Source organism: Paramacrobiotus metropolitanus, unplaced genomic scaffold, assembly GCF_019649055.1.
Source record: "Paramacrobiotus metropolitanus isolate TYO unplaced genomic scaffold, Prichtersi_v1.0 Parri_scaffold0000091, whole genome shotgun sequence".
Classification (NCBI taxonomy): Eukaryota; Metazoa; Tardigrada; class Eutardigrada; order Parachela; family Macrobiotidae; genus Paramacrobiotus; species Paramacrobiotus metropolitanus.
In genome coordinates, this window is record NW_026570311.1 from 13,379 (window position 1) to 36,372 (window position 22,994).

A 22,994-nucleotide genomic window follows, 5' to 3' on the forward strand; every position below is an offset into this window, starting at 1 on the left:
CTAAACTCGGAACCCACTGACCCTCCTGATTTTTATCAAACTCCCCAATAATGTATCGCAAACGGTTGTTCATCAAGTAAACTGCAATGAATTTTTCTCCTCCAAATTTAATTACCGGCCCACCTTCGTACTGAAATGCAACCTGCCCCTGGGTAAACCCACGCCGAGCTAAGCTAACTGCATCGGTTTTGGGCTTATACGAGTCCGCGGTGACCTTACGTTTCTTAGTACCAGTAATAGTTAATGCCCTAACAGGCTGAAGTGATGCCGGAATAGTCGACAACGATGGTGATGACGACAAGGCAGCCAAAAGGTCACTGTTATCACCTGATACACTATCTACGCTTCGCATTGCAGCCATTGCGGTGAAAATTTAAAATACTCACAAATAACGGTAACACGCTACGATAACGCTTTAAACTCAAAGCAGACAAACAGAATAATGGACAACTAAATCAAAGTGGAGGCAGGAATACGCAAACTCTATGCACTAACATCAGAAACACGAGCCGACCTAATCATTTTATAGCCAACTAAATAGGTTAAAACATCAGCATGTTTATTCTTGCTTTTTTTTTAGTCATCGGGTGGACACCCTTTATACAATGCATCAGCTAAAGTACTAGCATTGTTTGCTTCCGTTATCTCGGGCATCGCCTCAAACTCACGTTGGTCAGACGAAAGTCCATAGAAAGTGACGGAAAGGGACTCGGGCTGAACGTTACCATGAGCGCTATCGGAGGCGGTCTCATCTTGGAGAGGTTGGGTTGCGATTTTCAACATCGAATCAAAATTCAACACCGTTCCTGTAAGTTTATTAATTTCAAATCCTTTGATTTTACAGACCTCCTGCCCAGATGCCGTAACGTAGCTGTAAGATTTTGGACCAGTACTACAGAAGCGCGTAATGAAGTCGTCCTCGGCCAGCTCATTACTTAACATCCCCAGAGTGGACCCGGTTTCAAACGGCTTATCACCTGGACGCTGAACAAAGATAATGCTGTCCTACAGTTTAAAAGCTATGTTTTTTTCTCGTTTCTTCTAGTTTCATATGCTTTACGCTAATGCTTTAGCTCTTACCGTATCAAAGTATAGTAATCGCTCGCCAGCTCTTTGCATGAATTTCAATAAATGTAATCTTGCGTGTGCCGTTGTAAACCTGACAGCAAAAAATAAGTACAAGTCTAATTTACCTGATTTAAATGAAGCACTAAAACTGAAACTATTATCACTTACGCTGCTAGAACCACGTTCGTTTTCGGGTTAGTCGGAACCATAGCATCCTTCCTCGTGTACATTATTTGTACAACGTCATCCGAAAATACGTCATAATCATGGATTTCGAATTCTGAAGACGTTAAATAGTGCAGAAAATCCTTCACAGTGTTCACGAAAACTGTGCTGAGAAGGTTATTTCTCATTCCCAGCCGGCCCCAAAAGCTGTAAACACCATAGCATAAATTATTAATACTACAACTACTCTTAGTGTATGACCGACACCAAACAAACAAAAAAAAATAAGCACTAACCTGTTCAGGCACAACTTAGCGAGCTGCCGCAGTCCCGGATTCCAGCTTATTTTGGAACCGTCCAACCGGATGCCTTCCGTTTGGAAAAAGTGGTCCAGAAACGCATCTTGCTGCTCTGGAGTTTTAATATCAGCCGGCCAGCCAGAAGCTTGCACTTTAAGCGCCAGGAACAAATCAATATAATCAGCAAAAAAGCGCTCTCTGCTGTCGGGATAGTGCCATACTTCGTGAATTTCCATTAGTTCATAACCATTTTTCACGGCTTCTTGTAGTTCTAGTGTGCACCAAGTCCCCGTCAGAGCTCTTTGCTCCGGATCCTCGTGCGTGCAAACTTGCTGATTCTTTTCTTCAGCGCAGGTGCGGCATAACGTGAAAATCAGTTTATCGAAATGCGCCGGTAATATCGGTATCATCAGGTTGCGAGGCGGTAATATTTTGCAATGCATAATTCCGAAATAGTTATCCAAGGTTTTAAAATTATTAGTAATTCTTTTATGCTTGCCAACCGGATAGCGCTTGTTTTATTGACATATGGATATTCGGATACAACATCCAAGTACATTATCTTCTCTCCAGGCTTGACCTTATAGTCTAACACTAGGGCATTTACTCGTCCTCCGAACAATGCTTTTCTCGGTCAAGCGGTTCAACAATCCGTATGTTCTTTATAGCAGTAGCAAAATTAGCGTCGTTTTAATGCGACTGTCATATTCACATTCCCAAACGCTCACAATATTGATTTTAAGCTTTTTCAACATTTCTTCGCGCCGTACGGTTCGCTCGTACAACTCACCCATTGTGGCGTCCTGATGCGGGTGGCGTGTACTTGGATTCGTGCATATTGGATGGCCATGGTGCACGCACCCATAAAATTCATATGCAGTTCGACTTTCCAGATGGTACCCATCAATGAATAATGCACCAATTTTGAATTCTCGCCCAGTTCAATACCTTGGCTCTGACTTATACACTGTAACCATGAATTGGCTTTATTGGAGGATATTCTGTTGCTGGGCATACGAATAACCTCAACTTCCAAAGGCTTTAGCAGCCTGGACCTCCAAAAATAATGACAAACACTTGGAAGGGTTAAACCGGATTGAAAAATACATAGTCCATCCGTAATTTTGAAAAAAAGTTCGCGCAGCTGCATTGCACAACAACGTAGCGTGGTCACGTCTTGGTGGCAATAGGCAGCCAGTTCCTTGTTGACGTCATACAATCCTCTTTTTAAAGCTTTGTCTTCATTATAGAATTCCATAAATGCATGTTTTTCTTTATCGCTCATAAATCGGTAGTTGAACTTTTCAATGTCCGGATAGTCAATAACTGTGTTCCAAAATTGTGGTCGGTGCAGGACATGTGGAAATTTACCTTTTAGTTTTCCTCGACGGCGAATGATTTCGCCCAGTTGTCCAATGACAAAGGAACATAATTGAGCGTATCCCGAAAGTTAATGCCAAACTCCCGATCGCGCAGGTGCGTGATTTGGGAACCTTTCATGATAACGTCAGGCGCTTGACCTTTCTGAAGCAGCCATTTTAAAATAAAATAGCCATCGAACCTAGAAAGCCCACCATTTTATCCGTAAGCTGTATACTTTCAACGTATTTCATGTTGTGTGAAACAGAAGAAGAACTAAAATTTCTTACCCTCTAAAGTTATGTGCCAAACAAAAGAATCCAGCATGCTTTTCTTGGAAAATGTCTCGCAAAATTGGCAAATTGTACATTTGAAACTAGCAGATTTGTGCTTGGCTAATACTTTGTCGTCAAGTTTCTCGGGTTTAATATAGCAGTCATGGTGTCTGGTAATACATAACACAGGCAAACCGAATAAATTTCGCCGCATACATGGTCTGTCCCGTATCCTCGTTTCACGTTCGTCTTTATGAATGCTGAGCAATCTATGCAGACCTTGAATTTTTCGCAAATGCTTTTCTTTTGTTATGGTTTGTGCTTTTCGCTGTCTTTGCAAGGTGGTGGTTAAAACACTCGTTGTTTCTAAAGCCCGTTCGATTGCATCCCGCACAGTATCGCGCAAAGTTTGCTTCGAGCTCACATCTTTCGCGCAAGCAAAGCTTGCAGGTATATTTACAGCGATGATCACCTTCGTGAGAGTACCCTGATTACAATGAAAACACCATTTGCTTTTTTTCGTACCACCCTTGAAGAGATGTTAAAACGTCAAAATGGTTGGCATAATACAATAGCATTAAGCGTTTTTCCTGAATTCGCCAGCAAAGATAATGCTGTTAAGCTGTTCCAGTCCAACAATTATGATTTGATAATCGCTTAGTAACTTTTGAAAAGTCTCTACGTCGTCCAGGCTGTAGCGCCGCTCCGTCAGGCCTGCAGCTATTACCAGCTGTTTCGCCAATAATGTCTGCTGATCCTTATGCTGCTTTTTCTGGGTGCTTATGTGCCCTGGTGTCACGTAGCGTTGAATACAGCTGCAGATCGTCATCTGCTAAGGCTTTAGCCGTTACTAGGGACCGTGGTAAACATAAATTATCGTCGTTCTTTATGCGCACGATAGACATCTTGTTTTTCAGTAGCCTTTTAACGCTTTCAGGAATCACTAGATTGTCATTACCTCCACCATCCGGCGTTTCTGTGTACTGGACTTCAATCCTGAAGCTTTCATCCAAGCGAAAGCTTGTTGAACTTTGCATCACCCGTTCCACGCGCGCCATGATACGATCCACAGTTAGTTCGTCCCGCCGCATTAACGGTGTCCAAATAGGAATCTTCTTTCGCAAATGATCGCTGTATAATTGCACGCGTACCATATACCAAGGCTGAATTTTGTCTACCAAAATTCTGTTAAGCAGTTCTTCAAAAATGCTTTCTATTACTCCACAGAGGCGTGAAAACGGAACATCAAACAACTCGGGCGCGATGCGGCACTGAAAACCGCAAGTGCAGTTTTCCATTTCTGAGAATAAGTATCTGCTACCTGCTCAAGTAGCAGATTATCTTCTGAAATGCTAGGGATGCTACCTAAGCCATCTTCTTCTTCTTCTTCTTCGTGGTTGTCAGAATGCTCATCCATTTTTCGCTCAATAAACACAACTTGTAATGTGTACACAGCTAATGAACTCAAGAGACTCCTTCGAATTATGATTACCCTGCTGAACGACGTTCACGGCTTTATATACTTGTTATTCTTATTAAAATCGGTCAAGTTCTAACACGCCTTATCGACTAACAGCAAATCGTAAACAAGGGCTACCCACCACCCGCGAAAAAAAAAAGAAGAAAGCTAACAGAAGTCAAAGTTTGTGACCAAAGATTACAAAGCATAATCAAGCATACGTAAACTAGTTCCTTTGCCAAAACAAGATTTTGCGTCTATCAACAACCTTTGATGTGCCTGGTGACACAATTTACAGAAACAGTTAATCATACGTGGAAAAGCCATACCGCGTGCAGCTAGTAGTAAACGTAACATATAGTACCGAAATTCGTTGAGGTAGCCAATGTTCATATCGTCTCCACAAATACGCACTGCACTGTAGATTGAGAACGCGTCGTTGGATGTCACTTTGCGCATGATGCTCTCCACTGCATCGATCCCGCGGCAGTCCAGGCGTGTTAACCAGTACTCGCAGATTGTCCGCCAAACCGTACGTAGATGAGGCGTAGTCCTCAGATGGGGAGTGGATCCTTGGAGGTCAGATGGAAAGTGTCCAGCAATTCCTCGGCGACATGGATGACATGGTGAGGCTGGTTTGCTCCACGAGCGAACAAAGCATTAAGCTTAAGATATCTACAACGTACAGAGCGATTAGTACAACGCAGCACGACTCTATGACTAAAGCTTAAAAGAATGATACATACGATTTCTCCGTTCTCATCCACCCGCACTCAAGGTACGACATGTCCGAGTGCACATATCCAGGAATAAGATGGCGGAATCCGTAGACATAGACGTCCTCCAACTCCAGCGTGTTTATCCATTCCACGGTCTCCAGAATCGCCCTAACACTCATGAAACCTCCCCTAACGGTGATATGGCGCAGCTCCGGTGCAACGTCCTGCAGAACCAGCAGTACCGTGCAGAAATGGTCGTGCATATGATTGATGTAGGCCCCGTTGCTTTCCCTCATGTCAAAGGTGATGCATTTCGTGCGGTTGGACACTACGCAAAACAGCTTCTTGCTAAAATTTCGAACTTCACAGTACAACCTGTCACACGGAGGATGGATGCCTTCATTGGTGTAGTTATCCACATCCGAAGCTTTGAAGATGACCTCGGGTTTGGAAGCTCGGGCAGCTATTTCTTCTTCTGCGTAGAAGTTGAACGCCGATGAAACCCGCTTCAGATGATATAAGTCAATGGGGTCATCAAGGAAACGATGTACTTCATCGTGTCCTGCTGGTAAAATGGAAGCCCGCATCCATCCGGTTCGGTGTACTGTCGCAACCAGTTCCTGGTGGGTGTTGCCGACGTCCAGATGTCCCTGGCGCCTTGCGCTTCAAGACTGTCCGCTGCATTGCCGGCATACACCGTCTCCACGCCATCCCTCCATGTGCACATCGCACAACCAAGGTCGCCTGGTTCTCCGGCTGAATGGTGGTGGGTCGCTTCCGGGGGACGTGGCGTACCACTTCAGTACATCCTCCAACTGGTGATCGAAGCAGTGGGGAAAGCGGTTGGAAACTCTTGGGAGTTGGAAATCCTTGAACACCTCCTTCGGCACCGGTTGACATTCGGGACACGCCTCCGTAACAATCTGCGCTTCTTCGTCGCTGTCATGAACACACTTGCAATATTTACAAGGAGAACCTTCTAGTTGAATGCTACGCTTCATTGTAGTGACTTAATAAGCGAACGACTTACAAAAACTGGAAATGAGCCGTTCGTGCGTTGCGTCGAGTGCTTTTATATACCTAGCTGTATAGCATTGCTAGCTTGCACTTGATTGGCTTGATACGGTATTGATTGTTAATTTTTTTTCTTCCCAGGGCTCTTCCCTTCATTATATTTACGTAGACATCTTGATTAAACGGACTACAATTACTTGGCATAACAGTTAGAACATTAGTCCAGAGTTTATTAGTCTGATGGCATCAGTATCATGCGGCTAGTATGTGGACTTTAATGTGTTATATCATGGTTTTCGCCACAACAATTATGCTACTAGACATCTAGCATACCAATCAATCCGTTTTCATAACCGTTGCTCCATTGATTCATTCTCTTAATTGTTTCCATCAAGGCTTCCTTGTACTCCGTGACCTTGTCAGCCTTGAACCCTGTTTCATGGAGTTCGATGAATTTCTGCATGACCTCGCGTCTTGGGTTCTTGCTTCCCTTCTTAAACAACCCAGGACGCAGCGTCTTGCGTAATTTCCCTTTAACCTTGTCCGTTTGACTCATCAATCGCGCAAACATTGATTGCACTGGTGCTTGGCACAACGCTTGTGTTGTCATTTTCCTGAAGGATTTCAGATGGCGTTGCATCAGCTGCAAACAATGCGAACATAACAAATAATTAGTCCCAACGAGCTCATCATTGCAAAAGGTTACTTAACCGGGACGTACTTTGCCCAGTTCTTTGTCGTCCAAATCGGAATCCATATTAAAAGTGTCCGGCTGGAATATATCAAGGATGTCCACCTTCTTCTTTTTCTTCGCCGGTTTCTGTCCTGCCTTCCGGATCAACGGATCCGGTTCTCGTTCCACTGACCGACGGTACAGCTCTCGGTGTTCCGTTCGCTTACGCAGGACAGTGAGCAACAAGTCTCTCGACTTCTTCGGCTTCGTGGTTTGCGCTAGGGCTCTGGACGCCGCTTCCCTTAATTCATTCAGCCCTAGCTGGACTTCACGGAGTTCACGGGTGCATTCATCAATGGACTGTAGCACAGTGCGATGTACGGCGGCAGCTGCTTCTTCTACATGGCGATTCTCTTTAAACAGCGCAACCTGTACAGAACAAATGCATTTTGTTATCCATTGCGGTACAATACAGACCAATGTATTGTTCCTGATCGTATAGAAAATCGTACCGCTTTCTCGTACAGATACTGCTTAGCCTCTTCATCCAGTTTTTTAATCTTTTTTCATCAGCTTTCTCCTCGTGGTCTGGGCATTGTCTTTACCGGCATGATAGAGCGTCTTCCACTCAGCCTTCACCTAGAAGACAACAATAATAGATGAGAAAATAAGCATGCCTGTATGCATAGGTAAATAATTTTATTCCTAATACGTCAGGTAAAAAATTTGCGTACCCATATGAGCAGCTTAATAATTTTTCGTACCAGGTAGTCCGTTGAAAAATTTGCGTGCCAATATAAGCAGCGTAATAATTTTTAGTACCAATTAGTCCGCTAAAAAATTTGCGTACGGGTATGCGCAGCTTAATAATTTTTAGTACCAGTTAGTCCGTTGAAAAATTTGCGTACCAATATAAGCAGCTGAATAATTTTTAGTACCAGTTACTCCGTTGAAAAATTTACGGGTCAACATAAGCAGCGTAATAATTTTTAGTACCAATTAGTCCGCTGAAAAATTTGCGTACGGGTATGCGCAGCTTAATAATTTTCAGTACCAGTTAGTCCGTTGAAAAATTTGCGTGCCAGTATAAGCAGCGTAATAATTTTTAGTACCAATTAGTCCGCTGAAAATTTACGTACGGGTGTGCGCAGCTTAATAATTTTTAGTACCAGTTAGTCCGTTGAAAAATTTGCATGCCAGTATAAGCAGCTGATTAATTTTTATCCTCAATTAGTCCGCTGAAAAATTTACGGGTCAACATAAGCAGCGTAATAATTTCTAGTACCAATTAGTCCGCTGAAAAATTTACATACCGGTATAAACCGTTCAAAAATTTTTATACCCGGTCGACCCGCTGAAAAATTTGCGTACTAGTACGCACAGCTGAAAAATTTACATACCGGTATAAGCTGTTCAAAAATTTTTATACCCGGTTGACCCGCTGAAAAATTTGCGTACTAGTACGCACAGCTGAAAAATCTACATACCCGCATAAGCTGTTCAAAAATTTTTATACCCGGTTGACCAGCTGAAAAATTTGCGTACTAGTACGCACAGCTTAAAATTTACATACCAGTATGTACGCTTCAATAATTTTATACCCTGTCAGTCCGCTGCAAATGTACCCATTAATATAAGCAGGTAAAATTTTAACGTATCGTTATCACGCTAAAATTTCCATCCTCATATGTTGGTTAAATTGAATTAGAATTGTCCAGTTACTCAGCTACAATTTACCGCAGGAACAGCAGCGCATAGTTGTACATACAACAATGTTATGGTAAAACATTACAGTATATACATAATGATAATGCATTAACGATGCAGACATACAGCATACATAACTTACTGATATTTTATTCATACAACTATATTACACAGCATAACAATAATTATTCAAGAGAGTACAGTGATTGCACTACAGTAATAATTAAAATGTTATCTCACCTCGTTTTGCGACATCTTTGTGTATGGCAAGCAGGAGTTCTATACGCGGGAACGGATGCTGGATGTCCAGTGCGGTTTCCAGATTGACAGCCGAATGAATGCGTGGGTTCCTGTGCGCTACATGTGTATAATAACTGTGTGCGTGCTTGATGGAGTACCAAAAGCACACACACAGTACACGATCTGCCACGCGCAAATACAGAAAAAAGTGGTACGGGATCAAAGTCCCTTACCACGCCAGACAGTCATGCTGCGAGCACATTTTCTGACAGAGCGACATTTGTTTTGGTTTTTGTTAATGTGCTCGGCGGCCCTGCTCGCAAATCTGAAGGATATTATTGCTTTCAGTACACACAGTTTGAGTAGCGGACATACCATCGGAACATACTGATTTTACGCTATTATTAACAGACATTGCCAGTCTGTTCACCAAATTTCGTTTTGATGCATGAAGGGAACTTGTGCCCGTTTTGAATCGCTTCACGGCAGCGGTGATACTACCAGCAGGTGATATCGAATCGCTTCACGGCAGCGGTGCTACTTCCAGCAGGTAATTTCTATGTATTTATCTATAATTTAAGCGATTTTTTTCTGATTATCAGTGATTTTTTCTGATTTTTTAAATTTATTTTTAAAAAAACGGGACGTCATCCCGGGACGCTCTTATCAGCGTCCCACATCTAAAAGCCGGTCGAGACAGGCATATTACTACTCACGCCCTTTTCCATTATATATACATTTTCCATCAAAATAGATTTGTAGTGCTTGTTGATTTTGTTCCTGATTAACTTGAAGGTACAGGCACCTTCGTGATTAGCTAGAATGCAGTTTTGCATATCTTTATCATTGGTCTCCAACCTATGGTGTTTTGTTGACAGTGAGCAGCCAGTCTACTTCGCAACGTGTTAGAAAAACGGTTAACATATGTGAAATAAGGAAGGTTCATTCTGCCTTTTCCTCGTCAGGTTTTTGATAAAAAATTCTGCATCATTGCTGAAATAACCTGGAACAACCTCATAAGCACCCTTTCCCAATAGCTCTCACAAGATTTGCTGTTAATTTTAAGCGTTATAACTGTTATATTGGGACGTCCTGGCATTTCGGATAATTTATTGTCGATTAAAACAGTTTAAAACCCTATCTCCACTTCACCAAACGGTGTTTTCTTTAATTTATTATATTTGTTATGAACACTTGGTTTAATGATAATGCATTAACGATGCAGACATACAGCATACATAACTTACTGATATTTTATTCATACAACTATATTACACAGCATAACAATAATTATTCAAGAGAGTACAGTGATTGCACTACAGTAATAATTAAAATGTTATCTCACCTCGTTTTGCGACATCTTTGTGTATGGCAAGCAGGAGTTCTATACGCGGGAACGGATGCTGGATGTCCAGTGCGGTTTCCAGATTGACAGCCGAATGAATGCGTGGGTTCCTGTGCGCTACATGTGTATAATAACTGTGTGCGTGCTTGATGGAGTACCAAAAGCACACACACAGTACACGATCTGCCACGCGCAAATACAGAAAAAAGTGGTACGGGATCAAAGTCCCTTACCACGCCAGACAGTCATGCTGCGAGAACATTTTCTGACAGAGCGACATTTGTTTTGGTTTTTGTTAATGTGCTCGGCGGCCCTGCTCGCCAATCTGAAGGATATTATTGCTTTCAGTACACACAGTTTGAGTAGCGGACATACCATCGGAACATACTGATTTTACGTATTATTAACAGACATTGCCAGTCTGTTCGCCAAATTTCTGTTTTGATGCATGAAGGGAACTTGTGCCTGTTTTGAATCGCTTTTCACGGCAGCGGTGATATCAGCAGGTGATATCGAATCGCTTCACGGCAGCGGTGCTACTTCCAGCAGGTAATTTCTATGTATTTATCTATAATTTAAGCGATTTTTCTGATTATCAGTGATTTTTTCTGATTTTTAAATTTATTTTTAAAAAAACGACGTCATCCTGGGACGCTCTTATCAGCGTCCCACATCTAAAAGCCGGTCGAGACAGGTCCATTATATATACATTTTCCATCAAAATAGATTTGTAGTGCTTGTTGAATTTGTTCCTGATTAACTTGAAGGTACAGGCACCTTCGTGATTAGCTAGAATGCAGTTTTGCATATCTTTATCATTGGTCTCCTAAATCCTGCGGTAGGTGTTTTGTTGACAGTGAGCAGCCAGTCTACTTCGCAACGTGTTAGAAAAACGGTTAACATATGTGAAATAAGGAAGGTTCATTCTGCCTTTTCCTCGCCAGGTTTTTGATAAAAAATTCTGCATCATTGCTGAAATAACCTGGAACAACCTCATAAGCACCCTTTCCCAATAGCTCACAAGATTTGCTGTTAATTTTAAGCGTTATAACTGTTATATTGGGACGTCCTGGCATTTCGGATAATTTATTGTCGATTAAAACAGTTTAAAACCCTATCTCCACTTCACCAAACGGTGTTTTCTTTAATTTATTATATTTGTTATGAACACTTGGTTTTGGGCTTCGCTCCGGTTGGCCAATGCACGCCAACGTGCATTTCTCTAACTATATTTATCAGCTAGTTTGTCGGTTTCTTTCGTGGCTGCTTTAAAATAAAATTAGTAGTGGCTCATATAGCGCAATCATCAACTGCACTATGCATCAGTGCAGCTATATAGACCCGTCTCTACTCAATAGATGTTCTGCAGTGCACGCAAGCATGTGCACGTCTGGTAGTGGTTGCGCAACGCTGTGTGAGATGAAAGTTTGCTTGTCATTTATTACCTGTGGTACAACGGTTATGCAACAGCTTAAAACAACACAATTTTACAACATGAAAATTTCATTTAACTTTTCTGCTCCTTCCATCGTTCCCAAAACTGATGCAGCGTTTCCTCGTTGTATCACTAGTGACAGTCTTTGACGTAGATTCATGGGAACGTTCGCCGTGTGTTGCTCCAGTCGTTGCCCTAATTCTTTAATGATGGCATGGCTGATATCCCCTATGGGCCCATTGTTTCGAAAGCAATTGGAGAAAAATATCTGCCGTTTAAGTACGAGTACAACTGAGACTTCTTCTGTTCTGTCCACCGCAGCCGCACTTGCGTGAGTTGCTGTTTTGATGTGAGAAGGGGCAACAGTGTCTACGCAAGTGACATCCACGCTAAACACAACCCTTTCTGCCAGGCAAAGTTGTGCATCCGTCAGGCCGTTCAGACGTATGCGACGTGCCACGTGGCTCCAGTTTTGCCGGAATCCCAGCTGAAACACACGCGCGACAAACGATATCGTTTAATCCACCATGTCGTGGAGATACCAGCAGAGAACGCGCAAGACAGACCATGGTGTCCGTATTTGTCTACATGCTTTTGGCACTTCATGCATCGTGGGGTTCACATATTGCAACCCAAGCCCAGACCGAGGAGATTTTCAGAGTATCGTCATCAAGGAGGTTGCCAATATGGGCAGAATGCAATGCATTTAACCAGATGCCGGCTTCCGGTGTTGACTGGGCAAGAAGGCGGCTTAAATCAATCGTCGCGGTAAATCTCCAGCAGCGTGGACAAAGATATGTTACACATTGGGATGTCCCAGGTCCTCTTGCTACGGAAATTAGGTTCAGGCAGTTCAGGTTGTCGGGCGTTTTTCTTCCACAACTCGAGAGCGCCTGTGAGGTCGACGGCCGCATGTCCAGGTAGTAATAAGGATACCATATCGGATACGGAGAAAATCGAAGCCAGTTTGCTTAACTTTGGTGAGTTTGGTCCCCTTTCATTGACACTCCATTCTGTCATCTAGCAGTTCTAATCATGTTGTTAACTAAATTCATGTACTAGTCCGCTTGTGCATAAGTGCTTGTAAAAGCTACAAAGAGAAAAATTCTGTCTCAAATTTTAAATAAACTTTAAACGAAATAAAAAGAAAGGTTTGAATTGGGTAATGTTCAAAGAAATGCGCCGCGTCACGTCACTCTTTTTGCGTAAATCATGTACTACAGCCTTCATAAAGCGATGAGTTTGCACATCACAGATAGAGCTTATACATTACACTTATACATAAAAGTAGTCGAAAGAATTCAGACGGGTTACATTACTTATAATTAGTGCTAATAGTGTTTGGCGTGACTAGTTGCGCTAATTCTTAACAAGCTGACAGAGGAGATGCCCAGAACACTAGACGGACAGGTTCCACTTCGCGAAGTATGAATCACATGTTTCTTCTCCCGTAGCCGAGAACGGTGACACAGCTACAGTACCGCAACAAACGAGCTGCACTTGTCTTTTACTGATATTAGATTTATTTTGGTTCTTACTCCTTAACTTCGCAATGCCACCGGAAACAATTTGTCGATTAAGTAGTGTTAATTTCTGCGCATGCAGCGGATCATTTACACATAAGACATCGAAATTTCAGCTTGCGCACAAAGTATTAATTTGTACAATTCGTAGCTGCCGTTTTGTACACAACAGTCCAAGCGGTAACAATCAGCGAGGTAATTGCGAATGTGACCGGTGATAATTATGGCAGCAGCTTGCGTAATATTAAACTTATTCATTACTTAGTAGGCACTTTTAACCTATCGCCGTGCGCTAATGGCGGAAGCCAATGAGTAATTTTTTTCATTTGGTCTCTCAGGTTCTATAGTTCTCTTTTGTAATTTTGTGATCGCAATCAACTGTTCTGTCTAAGGGACAAGGCATCATCAATAAAAAAAAAGTTTTACTTTTTAATGCATTTCTGCTAAAGTCAGGCAGAAAGCCATCCGGTCATAAATTATCTATATTGCGCTAAACAGATATATATACCGGTATATGGAAGTTTGTGCAGTCGCCCTTTCCATTCACTGCGATATCCCACCATATCTCAACAGTGCCCTCTACATTTTCTTCACGTAGGTATCTTATGCGCCCTGCTACAGCGTTAGCGGTTCAATGCCATATTCAGTCGTATTTCTGCAGTATCTTTTATGTATCCCATTATGTACTATGTATTCCACGAAGAAACGTAAAAGATGTGAACCTTTAGCAGGATACATGACGAATAACCGCGGATAGAGTGCTATTGATGATACAACGACTCATAGAATGCTCCAGGTAATATGTACGATGAGGATATTGTGTTTTACGCTACGAGCAATCAAGCGAAAAACTACATTACAATTTCGGACTAAATGGTTGAGCACTCCATAGAATTGTATCAGAAAAAGCTATGATGACAGACCATGTACAGTTTGAGCGCAGGGTAGCGGGGTTTACGAAGGGATCCTTACATGAATGTCACCCACATTACTCAACGGTATTCGCACAACATTGTTGTTCATATCTTATTTTATGCTGACTGTTGTGTTATCGGCAATCAGTTCGTCTGAATACAATATTTTTAGGTATTCGTCAGCCCAAGCGAAAAGCATGATGTTAAGCATCGAAAACTTTATGAGCCGAACGTTTGTACGTGTATCTCCAGTTTCTCACTGCGTACATCAAAACAAATAGAGCAATAAGCATAGTCTCTTCCTTTACCTGCGGATTTGAACGATTAACGATGAATTCAAGTGCTTGCGTATTTGAGCGATCAAACCTGGTAAAACAAAATCACAGTTTGTCTACAACATATATCAGCATTTAATTATTGGGATGAGCGCAAGCTGCGTTGACGATCGATAACCGGGTGCGTCATCGCTACTTTTCCTCGAATCTTAAACGCCAAGTTTGGCGCTAATTGACTGAATAACGCGGAAACTGCGCCGGAAATGTTCGTTGATCGCTGAACCCTGCCGCGATAATTCACTAATGCTTCGTTTACACAGTTTGTCACGCTGACAAGAAACTGCAAGACATCTTCCCACATCTTGCGTTCCCTTCATAAAACCATATCCACTGGAGCGCAATTCAATCTTCCCGGCACAAATTCGACTAGGAAAAACCACTAACCTTTACCAGCAAAAATGAACAACTCAACTGTACCAATAAACGTTACAATGGCCGAAATGAGCCAAACCTGGAATTTTGCCGCTATCGGGCGTTTAACCTTGGTTATCTTCCAGCTGCTCTTCAACACCAGCATGTTGTCTGTCTTCATCTTTCACCCGTCGCTGCGCACTTCATTCACCGTCTACATCATGGCGCTTTTATCCTGCAACATCTTTTACTCCGCCGGCGAATATCCGTTGGAAATCCTGCGCTTGACGTATCCGCAATGGTGGATGTCGGAACGTGCCTGTGGTTTCTATTTATACCATATCTGGGTGTTCTGCGCGGTGTCCATGCACATGCACGTTCTGATCACGATTAACCGGCTCTGGGCGTTGTTCTATCCCGTCTCCTATCGCCAGCGCCATTCCAGTAAAGTCGCGGTGTTGATGTGTTTGGGCATGGTCGGTTATGTCCATGTTATCTGTTTCCCGGTGTACATCATTGATCAGCTGTACTACCGGCGCCCAGCGGATCAGTTTGGATGCGTGCTGAATATCAAAGAGCAGAATGTTTACGGAACGGTTGCTAACATCATGGGTTTCGATGTGCCCATTGTAATCGTCGTCCTTTTCCTATCCGTTTATTTTATACAAACATCTTGCCCGAAGAAAAGTTGGGATGGGTTCGACGATGCATTTAAGAGGGTCAACGATGAATTTCCGAGGCGACTTTTCCCTCACTTCACATGGCCATAAATCAGTGAGTATGGCAATTAATCCTTAAACCAACTAAATCCTCTTCAGTCATGACCGAAAGAAAACATGAAGTTAAGGTAGCGTATTTCTTTTTGACCTTTCTTTATGCTTAATAGGGACATTCGCCTAGTCATAAGTCCAACAGGAAGCCTAACCACGGCGACCATCTTCGACCGTTCTTAGTGCTGACCTTGTTAACTGTCAGCGTTTTGGTTTGCTGGACGCCGGATCAGACGTACTGGACCATTGCCTGCTTCATGCAGATGATGGACTTGCCGGTGCTGCGAAACTTTACCATGGTCCTTTTTGCTCTGCAGGCGGTGTTGGATCCCATTCTGTTTGCCATGTCCTTAGCGAGTTTTAGAAACTACTTATGGCAAATTTGTCGGTCGTGCTGTTGTTGTTTGGCGGGTGCTGGGCACAAGAAGTGAATCTTGCCGTGGAAAAATATAAACGGCTTTAAAATGCCTGGTATCTACATTATTTTCTTTAGCGATAAATTCTTGTGTTTTCTTTAATAATTTACTGCGCCATTTCTGTCTCTTTCTTTAGTGGGAATTGTCTATGGGCACGATAAAACCTCATATTTATCAATCACAAACCCTGTTACCTGATGGTAACTTGCTACTGCCTGAACGTCATAATGTTTGGAATGCTGGAAATCAGTTTAAAGATTTTTCATTGGTATTTTTCCATTTTTGCAACATCCGTTTCCTGCTGTCGCGTTTTTGACAACAAGCACCAGGGACAATAAAGGTTTCCAAGTTGAAAAATAAAAATAAGACACTGCCCACCGCTGAACGACAAACGTTCGATACGCATCCGGCACATCGACATACTTTCCCTTCTTTTCCGGTTGCGGAATAGTTTGCATGTGGAAAAACACGTTGGGGGAAGTCCTGACGGAAAGGACACAGACAACGGGCTCGAGTGTCGCTTAGAAGGTAAACAGGACGTTGGTTGGGCAACGCAGGCCCAGGGATTTCTAAATGACGGTGAAGTAAGAGATGGTCCAAGCTGTCTCATCCGGCGTCTGTATAGCACAAGCACTGACTGTCAAAAGATGACAAACGAATGTGAGCCTTCCTCATGACGATTTCGCCTGGACAGATTTCGAATTCACTTCCTGCACATACGATCATGCTTAATGCCGAACCTGATTGTTGCTGTAGCTCGTTTCGGGGAAATGTTTACAATCTAGGTTTCCCTGCACGCAGTTGATGTTAAACTGCGAAATCCGAGCTCGAGGTGTTTTGCAGGGAGAAATCGCCGCGCATCAAGTTATAGCATGTAAACTTTATGGGAGAGGGTAGTACGTATGTCACCATTCAACTTAAATTTTGCAATTCGTCTGTCAGGATAAATTGTCCTGAGCCAGTAAAAAAGGCAAAAAGTGTCAGCAAAGGTCATAGTTATGTACGTCTCCGCTCTCCTGGGCCCTTGCGAAGAGCACGGGTAAATCCATATAGAAAGGCTGCTGAATAACCTTTCGAAGGATAGCTTCAAAAGTACGTGTTACATTGTATCTTTTGAATACCTTGACGTCAGAAGACCAGTTACAGTGTATTCGGATACGATCCGATAATAACATATGGAAAACAAATGTTTATAAACAGGCCGCTGCGACAGGTGAACCGGTCAAGTGCAACCAACATTTCTACCCAAAAACGATAAATAGTCCAGCAAACGACTCTTCTGTGGTGACGCCACAGGTTATTTGGATGATGATATGCTGGACCACCGCATGCTTTACTCAGCCGACAGTGGTTGTGCTTAACAAGTACAAATTTTATGTGTCTTAGATGGTCTTGTTCGATGCAGTCTGTAATACCCAAAGTAGTATTTTCGTAATGGCGTGAACGAGTTTCCGAGTTTGCGTCCAACGGGGGCATGCCGCTCCGACCGGTCAGCTACAATTTAGGACAAAACGGTCGCGCGCTCCCATTCCCCCAACGTATATAGGGACAAAAGCCAAACGTATTCCACCGTTTCGGGCAACTGCTGATGTCAGCCAGCTGGTGGTTTACATTGAGGCTATGCAGCGTTTTATGTACAATGGTGCTATAAGGTCACAGGTACAAGCCCGTCCGGATGATGAGCACGTAGAGATACAGCTAACGCATATTAAGCGCGATGTTAGCGCTTATCACGATGGCCACTACACTACGTTTGCCACAATGTGTAAATGCGCTCCGCAGTTAGGCTGCCCCTTACTGCACCGATCGTTTTCTACCTTCCGCCAGGCAACTACGATTATTCCCATTGAAATATATGGCATGCACCAGGCCACAAGCCAGCCAAACGCATGTTACGTGGTTGAATAGTGTGGCGTGGTGTTGCGTAGTATCTTGTTTGGCGTAACCCACGAATTTACATTTTTCGCCGTTCTCTATCGTGCTCATCATCCGGACGGGCTTGTACATCAGGCAAACTGCAAGTAAACAGGTACAGTAATTGTGAGCCCAGTGTAACTAATACCACAAGTACAATACCGTCAGTGTCACACAAACTTACGTAATAACAGCGCTTTACATAAAACAAGCCACAACGCAAACCAGCAGCTGACTGACACCAGGAGTAGCCGGAAACGGTGGAAAACGTTTTGGTTTTGCCCCTTGTATTCGATGAATCCTTGCGCGTGTGACTAGAGGTACTTGCACTGTACGGTACGAAGAAGTTAAAGTATCAGGCTGTCGTACAACTCACTGAGCCACATGCACACGGAATTCTGCATATGGGAGCGCAAGCCTGTTTATTTATTTTTAAAAACTTTATAAGCGAACTCGGGCCTAATATAAAGTTACCTACATACTGTATGTATAATGTAGTAAAAGTTATTTTGGTTTTCATTTTGTATGTATTAACATGTGCGATAACGGTCCATCAGAGGTCACCTAAATGTCATGCACCGCAAAACATTTGCAGTGTATCATGGACCGGCTGTCACATAGCCTTTTGAACTACCATACACTATCACTACCGGAATGCCGCCCAAAATTATTACACAGCACATGCATGTTCTGGTTTATAGAAATATCCGACGTAACACAGTGACCAGTTTGCCAAAGATACTGTTTTCACAAGATGAAGGTTATTTCCGCAGCATACTGATACATTGGTGCTTGGTTGCTGTTTGTCTAGAAAATTAATGATTTCACTGAGCCCCAGGACATACCGCGAGCCCTTCCAATTAACGTCCCCGCCGTCGACGTCATCAACATCATCGACCGTATGTTGTGCGGGTTCCAGAACACAAGCTCAAGTGATCAAGTTTCCAATATTAATTTTTACACAGCAGACAGCCTAATTCCCGCGTCACCCTGATATTATAACTGCCATAATTTATTAAATAAGCAGTAATTGCTTCGAAAACTTCGGATGCTGCGAATGCCCTAACAACAACACCATCCCTTTTCGTGGAATTATCAGGAAACATGATCAGTACGTCTTCTTTGAAACATTCCCAAGTCATTCCGCTTTGATATTTTTAAGACGGGGCTGATAATTAAGCCTGGCAGAAATATTTACGCCCTAACTGCGACGCTCCTAAATGTGTTTGTGCTCGGAAACACATTAGAGATTCACCGCTCTGCGCTAGTTCTTTAACTTCAGGTCGAAATATCGGCAACAACTTATTGCAGATCTGCAAGGCAATTAACAGTCAACGCTTGAGCAACGGAAGCCCGCTTGTTCTCTATTTGCATTTACTTGCGTGCTTCATTATTCTCCGGAATATTACCCGCTAATTCCAGTCGGCAATACAGCAAATTATACCAATCAGAGCACTGACGCTGAGGTAAAGGCTGTGTTTTCAATTTTCTCCATAACATAGAACCAGTTGCTTCCGTTTCAGTCTAAAAAGAACGCCGCGCGACCGTCATGCGTAATATTGCTAGTTAAAATAAACTTTTTCCATCAGTGGGAAGAAACGAACCCATGAACATTTTCATTTTTGCCTGTTTTGCCGGCGGTTTACGATTTGCCGAAGCGTCTTTATATCGGGACTTTACTGAAGAACATTTAAAGTTGTACAAGGTTTGCCATTGAACATGGCGATAAACTCCACCAATCTTACCAACAAATCATCGGCACAAAGCGGCGATCCATCACTGGTTCTGTTCAGCACCATTACGACGATCGTCGCGCTCTTTCTCAACCTGGCGGTTTTAATGCTGTACATCATCCGCATCCGCATTAAAGCGCCATTTACGATTTACATCGCCAACCTACTGTTGGCCAATGCGTTGTTCAGCATTAACGCTTTTTTTGATTTAGCGATAACCGTTTACGCCAATAACGGAAAAACGGCACTGGCAGTGTGCGCCGCCAAGTTTTATTGGCATTACGCGTTGTCAGGCCTGGTGGCTCATGCCCACGCTCTGATCGGGGTCAACCGGGTTTGGGCGGTCAGGTATCCGCATTCGTATCGAAGCTTCCACACGGTGAAGACGACATTCATCATTTGCGGTGGAGTATTTCTATATATGCAGCTTATTGTCGTTCCATACTTTATTTACCGTTTTTTCCATGTCAGACATTTTTGTGACCGATCAAAGTACGACAGTATATACACAATGTTTACGCAAATTACTATCTTTCTTCTACCGAGCGCGGTGGCGATTCTGGCATATCCAGTGGTGTGGATGGTGAAGCGAAAGCGAAAGACTCAGATTACGGTAACGGATCCATCGACCAACGTTAACAGCTACTTTTCGACTCGTACTCCAGGACGCAAAAGTCAGAAAGATAAATCCTTCCTAACCTTAACAGCATTGACCGTGAGCTTAATAGTGTTTTGGATGCCGGCGAAAGTCTATTTTTCCGCGCTAATTTTTAATGGGGTAAATCTCGGGCCGATCTGTTTATATGTTGTTCTAGCACTATCCATGCTGCAAGCAATCGCCGATCCTGTTTGCTTTGTTCTGACATTTAAGGACTTTAGAAATGCCGTCTCAATAGGATGCTGCAAAAGTCGACTGTAAACTAATTATTATTTTCAGTACTTGTATTCTGTTGTATTCTGCATTCCAGATTCACCTAGAATTTGCGTATGCATTACATGAAGCGGTAAATAAATTGCTGATACTCAGTTAAAGAAATACAGTACATGGTACTTCCATCGATTATGCCGCCTTCTTACACATGCATATACGCTCTTGCTACTAATACATAAACAATTAATTATTTCTTCTCCGCGCACGAACTTCACAACCTAACCGCATCGGGAGGAACTGAGTTCACCAAACATACGGAAACCAAATTAGAAAATAATTGGCGGTGGTTTTCTGAATATTCTACGAGATATTTGCGCATGTAATTTGTGGGGTTGTTCCTGTTGTTATGTTTAGTCGAATCATGCCGGAATAACGACTACGCAGTGAATGAATAGGTGAACAGAAAAGATTGGAAGTCGGAACGTACCGCACAAAGTAGCACATCACATCCATACATCATCCAGATATCATACAAACCGACGTCACCGGTACCTCCGTGTCAGTGGAGAATGGGTTAGTAGCAGTTAGAAATTACGATTTACGTGCGTTACACACAAACTGATACTTTGGACCGTAACTTGGATATTTGTTCTGACTCGCTTAATTTCATACAAATTTTCTACGAGATTGTGCAAATTAAAGGCAGCAAAGCCAATTAGGTGTCATGTTTTAAATACAGACTGTACTTCGAGACCTTAGATAAGGTCACGTTAATCGTAGTGATTTAATTTGAACTGCACTGTCGTATAGGCTGTCGTGTAATAGATAAAAAGTAGACGTTGCACAGTGCTTGCCTTTATCGTCACTGCCGACCACGACACAATCGGTAAGAGCGACTCTTATCTCAAACTGTTGGGAAGAAGTAGTAGGATGGCAATTAGAAGTAGAAGATCAGGAACAAAACAGGAACTGCTGGAACTCAGGAATCCCTTCTGAAAACACGAGAAATGACACGAGTAATACTTACCTGACTCCTCGCTAGATGTTAGCAGAAGCGGTCAAAGCAATGTCCATCAACCTGGCGCTACAGGGCAAGGTGGTCGAAGGGACCAAAAGGTCACGGCAACAAGTGGGATCAAGTGGGTAGCCTGTTACGTCACGAGACTATCCGAAGATGATAATGCACGTCGACGAGATAGAGGAATGACCCCTGACAATAGGTGAAAGGTCACCCAGAGGTCAGTTTGAACAGCCTCACTTGGAAAGAGAAGACCAGAGCAAAAGCCTGAAGTTAATCAGATCGAGTAACAAGACTCTACTTTTGTTGGGGTTACAACTCTTGACATTTCTGTGGGCGACGAGCGCCTTATATAGCCCTGGGCACTCGCAGGTGCGGCTCTTCGTACGCGCAGGTACGGATCTGAGAACAATAGAGATTTAGAAACTAGCCAATGAACTACGATCACACACATGTGGACCAATCTAACCGCCGCAACATTACACGTGGACTAATAAGAACAAGAGGTCAGCTCGTACAGAAGAACAAAAGGTTAAGCTACGTCAGTGACGTCGAAATGGCAAGTCGCGGTCAAAGTTCTCTGCTGGAGATTTCTGAGAAGTCAAAACTGAGACTCGGGGTCATGACTCAAGAAGAAGCTGTAGTAAAGCCTGAGCCGTATCGGTAAGGGTAGAAGTAGTAGAAGTAGTACCGATGTGTACTAAGGGACGCCAGTACACGTCAAGGCTATAGGTAGCTTCTGATTTTTATAATGGGATGTTTGTTACCGCGCCTGTCTATTCTTTTACGATAGTCTACCACTTGATGCAAGGCATTCCTGACAGTTAAAGACATTCAGCCGACAGCCATTAAACATCGACAAAAAATCCTTTATGATTTGACTTCGAAAATCGAAATCACGTCGTGAAGGTGGTGTCGTATTAGGGCGAAATTGTATTGCCGGCAACGAAGCATCGATGTACATGAACGCAACTGTGCTCTTTTTTCCTTCGTGCCCTCAATGAAATGCAGGCATGTTAACGTGCCACTGCTTTTAGTTAAAACCGGAAATGCTTGCAAATATTAATTTTGCGTCGCCATAGCTGCTAACGTACAAATATACAATACAGATGCTCCCCAAAAATTTTTTGTTTATATCAGGTAAGATACAGATGGATGCTACCTATCGTATTTTTTAATGAAGTACATTATTGCTAAAGAATTCATAATAAATTCAATAGTCCATTCACCATTGTCACATATTTCCTTCGAAAAACTATTGTAGAATTGCTAATAATCTGGTAATCTGCCGCTTTTGTGTTTTACGTAAGAGTAATCACTTTGACCAAGATAATTTCCTTACAATTATTAGTTCTTTTTCCGTACTACTCTTAATTCCTGCTACCAAAATG

At 42.8% G+C, this 22,994-nt stretch overlaps 4 protein-coding genes across 4 annotated transcripts; 1 reads left to right on the top strand and 3 right to left on the bottom strand.

Annotated features, from left to right (window-relative positions):
- Positions 1-1,152: 1,152 nt before the first annotated feature.
- LOC129596536 (uncharacterized) lies at positions 1,153-1,968 on the bottom strand. Its single transcript, XM_055493845.1, has 2 exons — positions 1,530-1,968; positions 1,153-1,440 (listed from the first exon to the last, which is right to left on the bottom strand). Exons 1-2 carry the CDS (start codon positions 1,940-1,942, stop codon positions 1,233-1,235), a joined length of 621 nt encoding a protein of 206 aa, XP_055349820.1. The 5' UTR covers positions 1,943-1,968; the 3' UTR covers positions 1,153-1,232.
- A 3,211-nt stretch (positions 1,969-5,179) lies between these two features.
- On the bottom strand, positions 5,180-6,345 carry LOC129596490 (uncharacterized). Its single transcript, XM_055493788.1, has 3 exons — positions 6,040-6,345; positions 5,372-5,850; positions 5,180-5,300 (listed from the first exon to the last, which is right to left on the bottom strand). The coding sequence occupies exons 1-3, from the start codon at positions 6,343-6,345 to the stop codon at positions 5,180-5,182; spliced, it is 906 nt and encodes a 301-aa protein (XP_055349763.1).
- Positions 6,346-6,454: 109 nt separating this feature from the next.
- On the bottom strand, positions 6,455-7,642 carry LOC129596491 (uncharacterized). The gene is made up of 4 exons (XM_055493790.1): positions 7,637-7,642; positions 7,544-7,591; positions 7,080-7,460; positions 6,455-7,001 (listed from the first exon to the last, which is right to left on the bottom strand). The coding sequence occupies exons 1-4, from the start codon at positions 7,640-7,642 to the stop codon at positions 6,675-6,677; spliced, it is 762 nt and encodes a 253-aa protein (XP_055349765.1). The 3' UTR covers positions 6,455-6,674.
- Positions 7,643-14,961: 7,319 nt separating this feature from the next.
- On the top strand, positions 14,962-16,082 carry LOC129596492 (uncharacterized). The gene is made up of 3 exons (XM_055493791.1): positions 14,962-15,493; positions 15,570-15,655; positions 15,768-16,082. The coding sequence occupies exons 1-3, from the start codon at positions 14,962-14,964 to the stop codon at positions 16,080-16,082; spliced, it is 933 nt and encodes a 310-aa protein (XP_055349766.1).
- Positions 16,083-22,994: the final 6,912 nt, after the last annotated feature.

Coding starts and splice junctions, on each gene's coding strand:
- LOC129596536 (XM_055493845.1), bottom strand. CDS start 1,942: ATGATACCGATATTACCGGCGCATTTCGATAAACTGATTTTCACGTTA. Junction 1,441..1,529: donor GCTAAGTTGTGCCTGAACAG/GTTAGTGCTTAT, acceptor TGGTGTTTACAG/CTTTTGGGGCCGGCTGGGAA.
- LOC129596490 (XM_055493788.1), bottom strand. CDS start 6,345: ATGAAGCGTAGCATTCAACTAGAAGGTTCTCCTTGTAAATATTGCAAG. Junction 5,851..6,039: donor AGGGATGGCGTGGAGACGGT/GTATGCCGGCAA, acceptor TATCATCTGAAG/CGGGTTTCATCGGCGTTCAA. Junction 5,301..5,371: donor TGGATGAGAACGGAGAAATC/GTATGTATCATT, acceptor TGTACGTTGTAG/ATATCTTAAGCTTAATGCTT.
- LOC129596491 (XM_055493790.1), bottom strand. Junction 7,461..7,543: donor AGTATCTGTACGAGAAAGCG/GTACGATTTTCT, acceptor TGTTCTGTACAG/GTTGCGCTGTTTAAAGAGAA. Junction 7,002..7,079: donor ACGACAAAGAACTGGGCAAA/GTACGTCCCGGT, acceptor CATTGTTTGCAG/CTGATGCAACGCCATCTGAA.
- LOC129596492 (XM_055493791.1), top strand. CDS start 14,962: ATGGCCGAAATGAGCCAAACCTGGAATTTTGCCGCTATCGGGCGTTTA. Junction 15,494..15,569: donor AACGGTTGCTAACATCATGG/GTTTCGATGTGC, acceptor CCCGAAGAAAAG/TTGGGATGGGTTCGACGATG. Junction 15,656..15,767: donor CTTCACATGGCCATAAATCA/GTGAGTATGGCA, acceptor TATGCTTAATAG/GGACATTCGCCTAGTCATAA.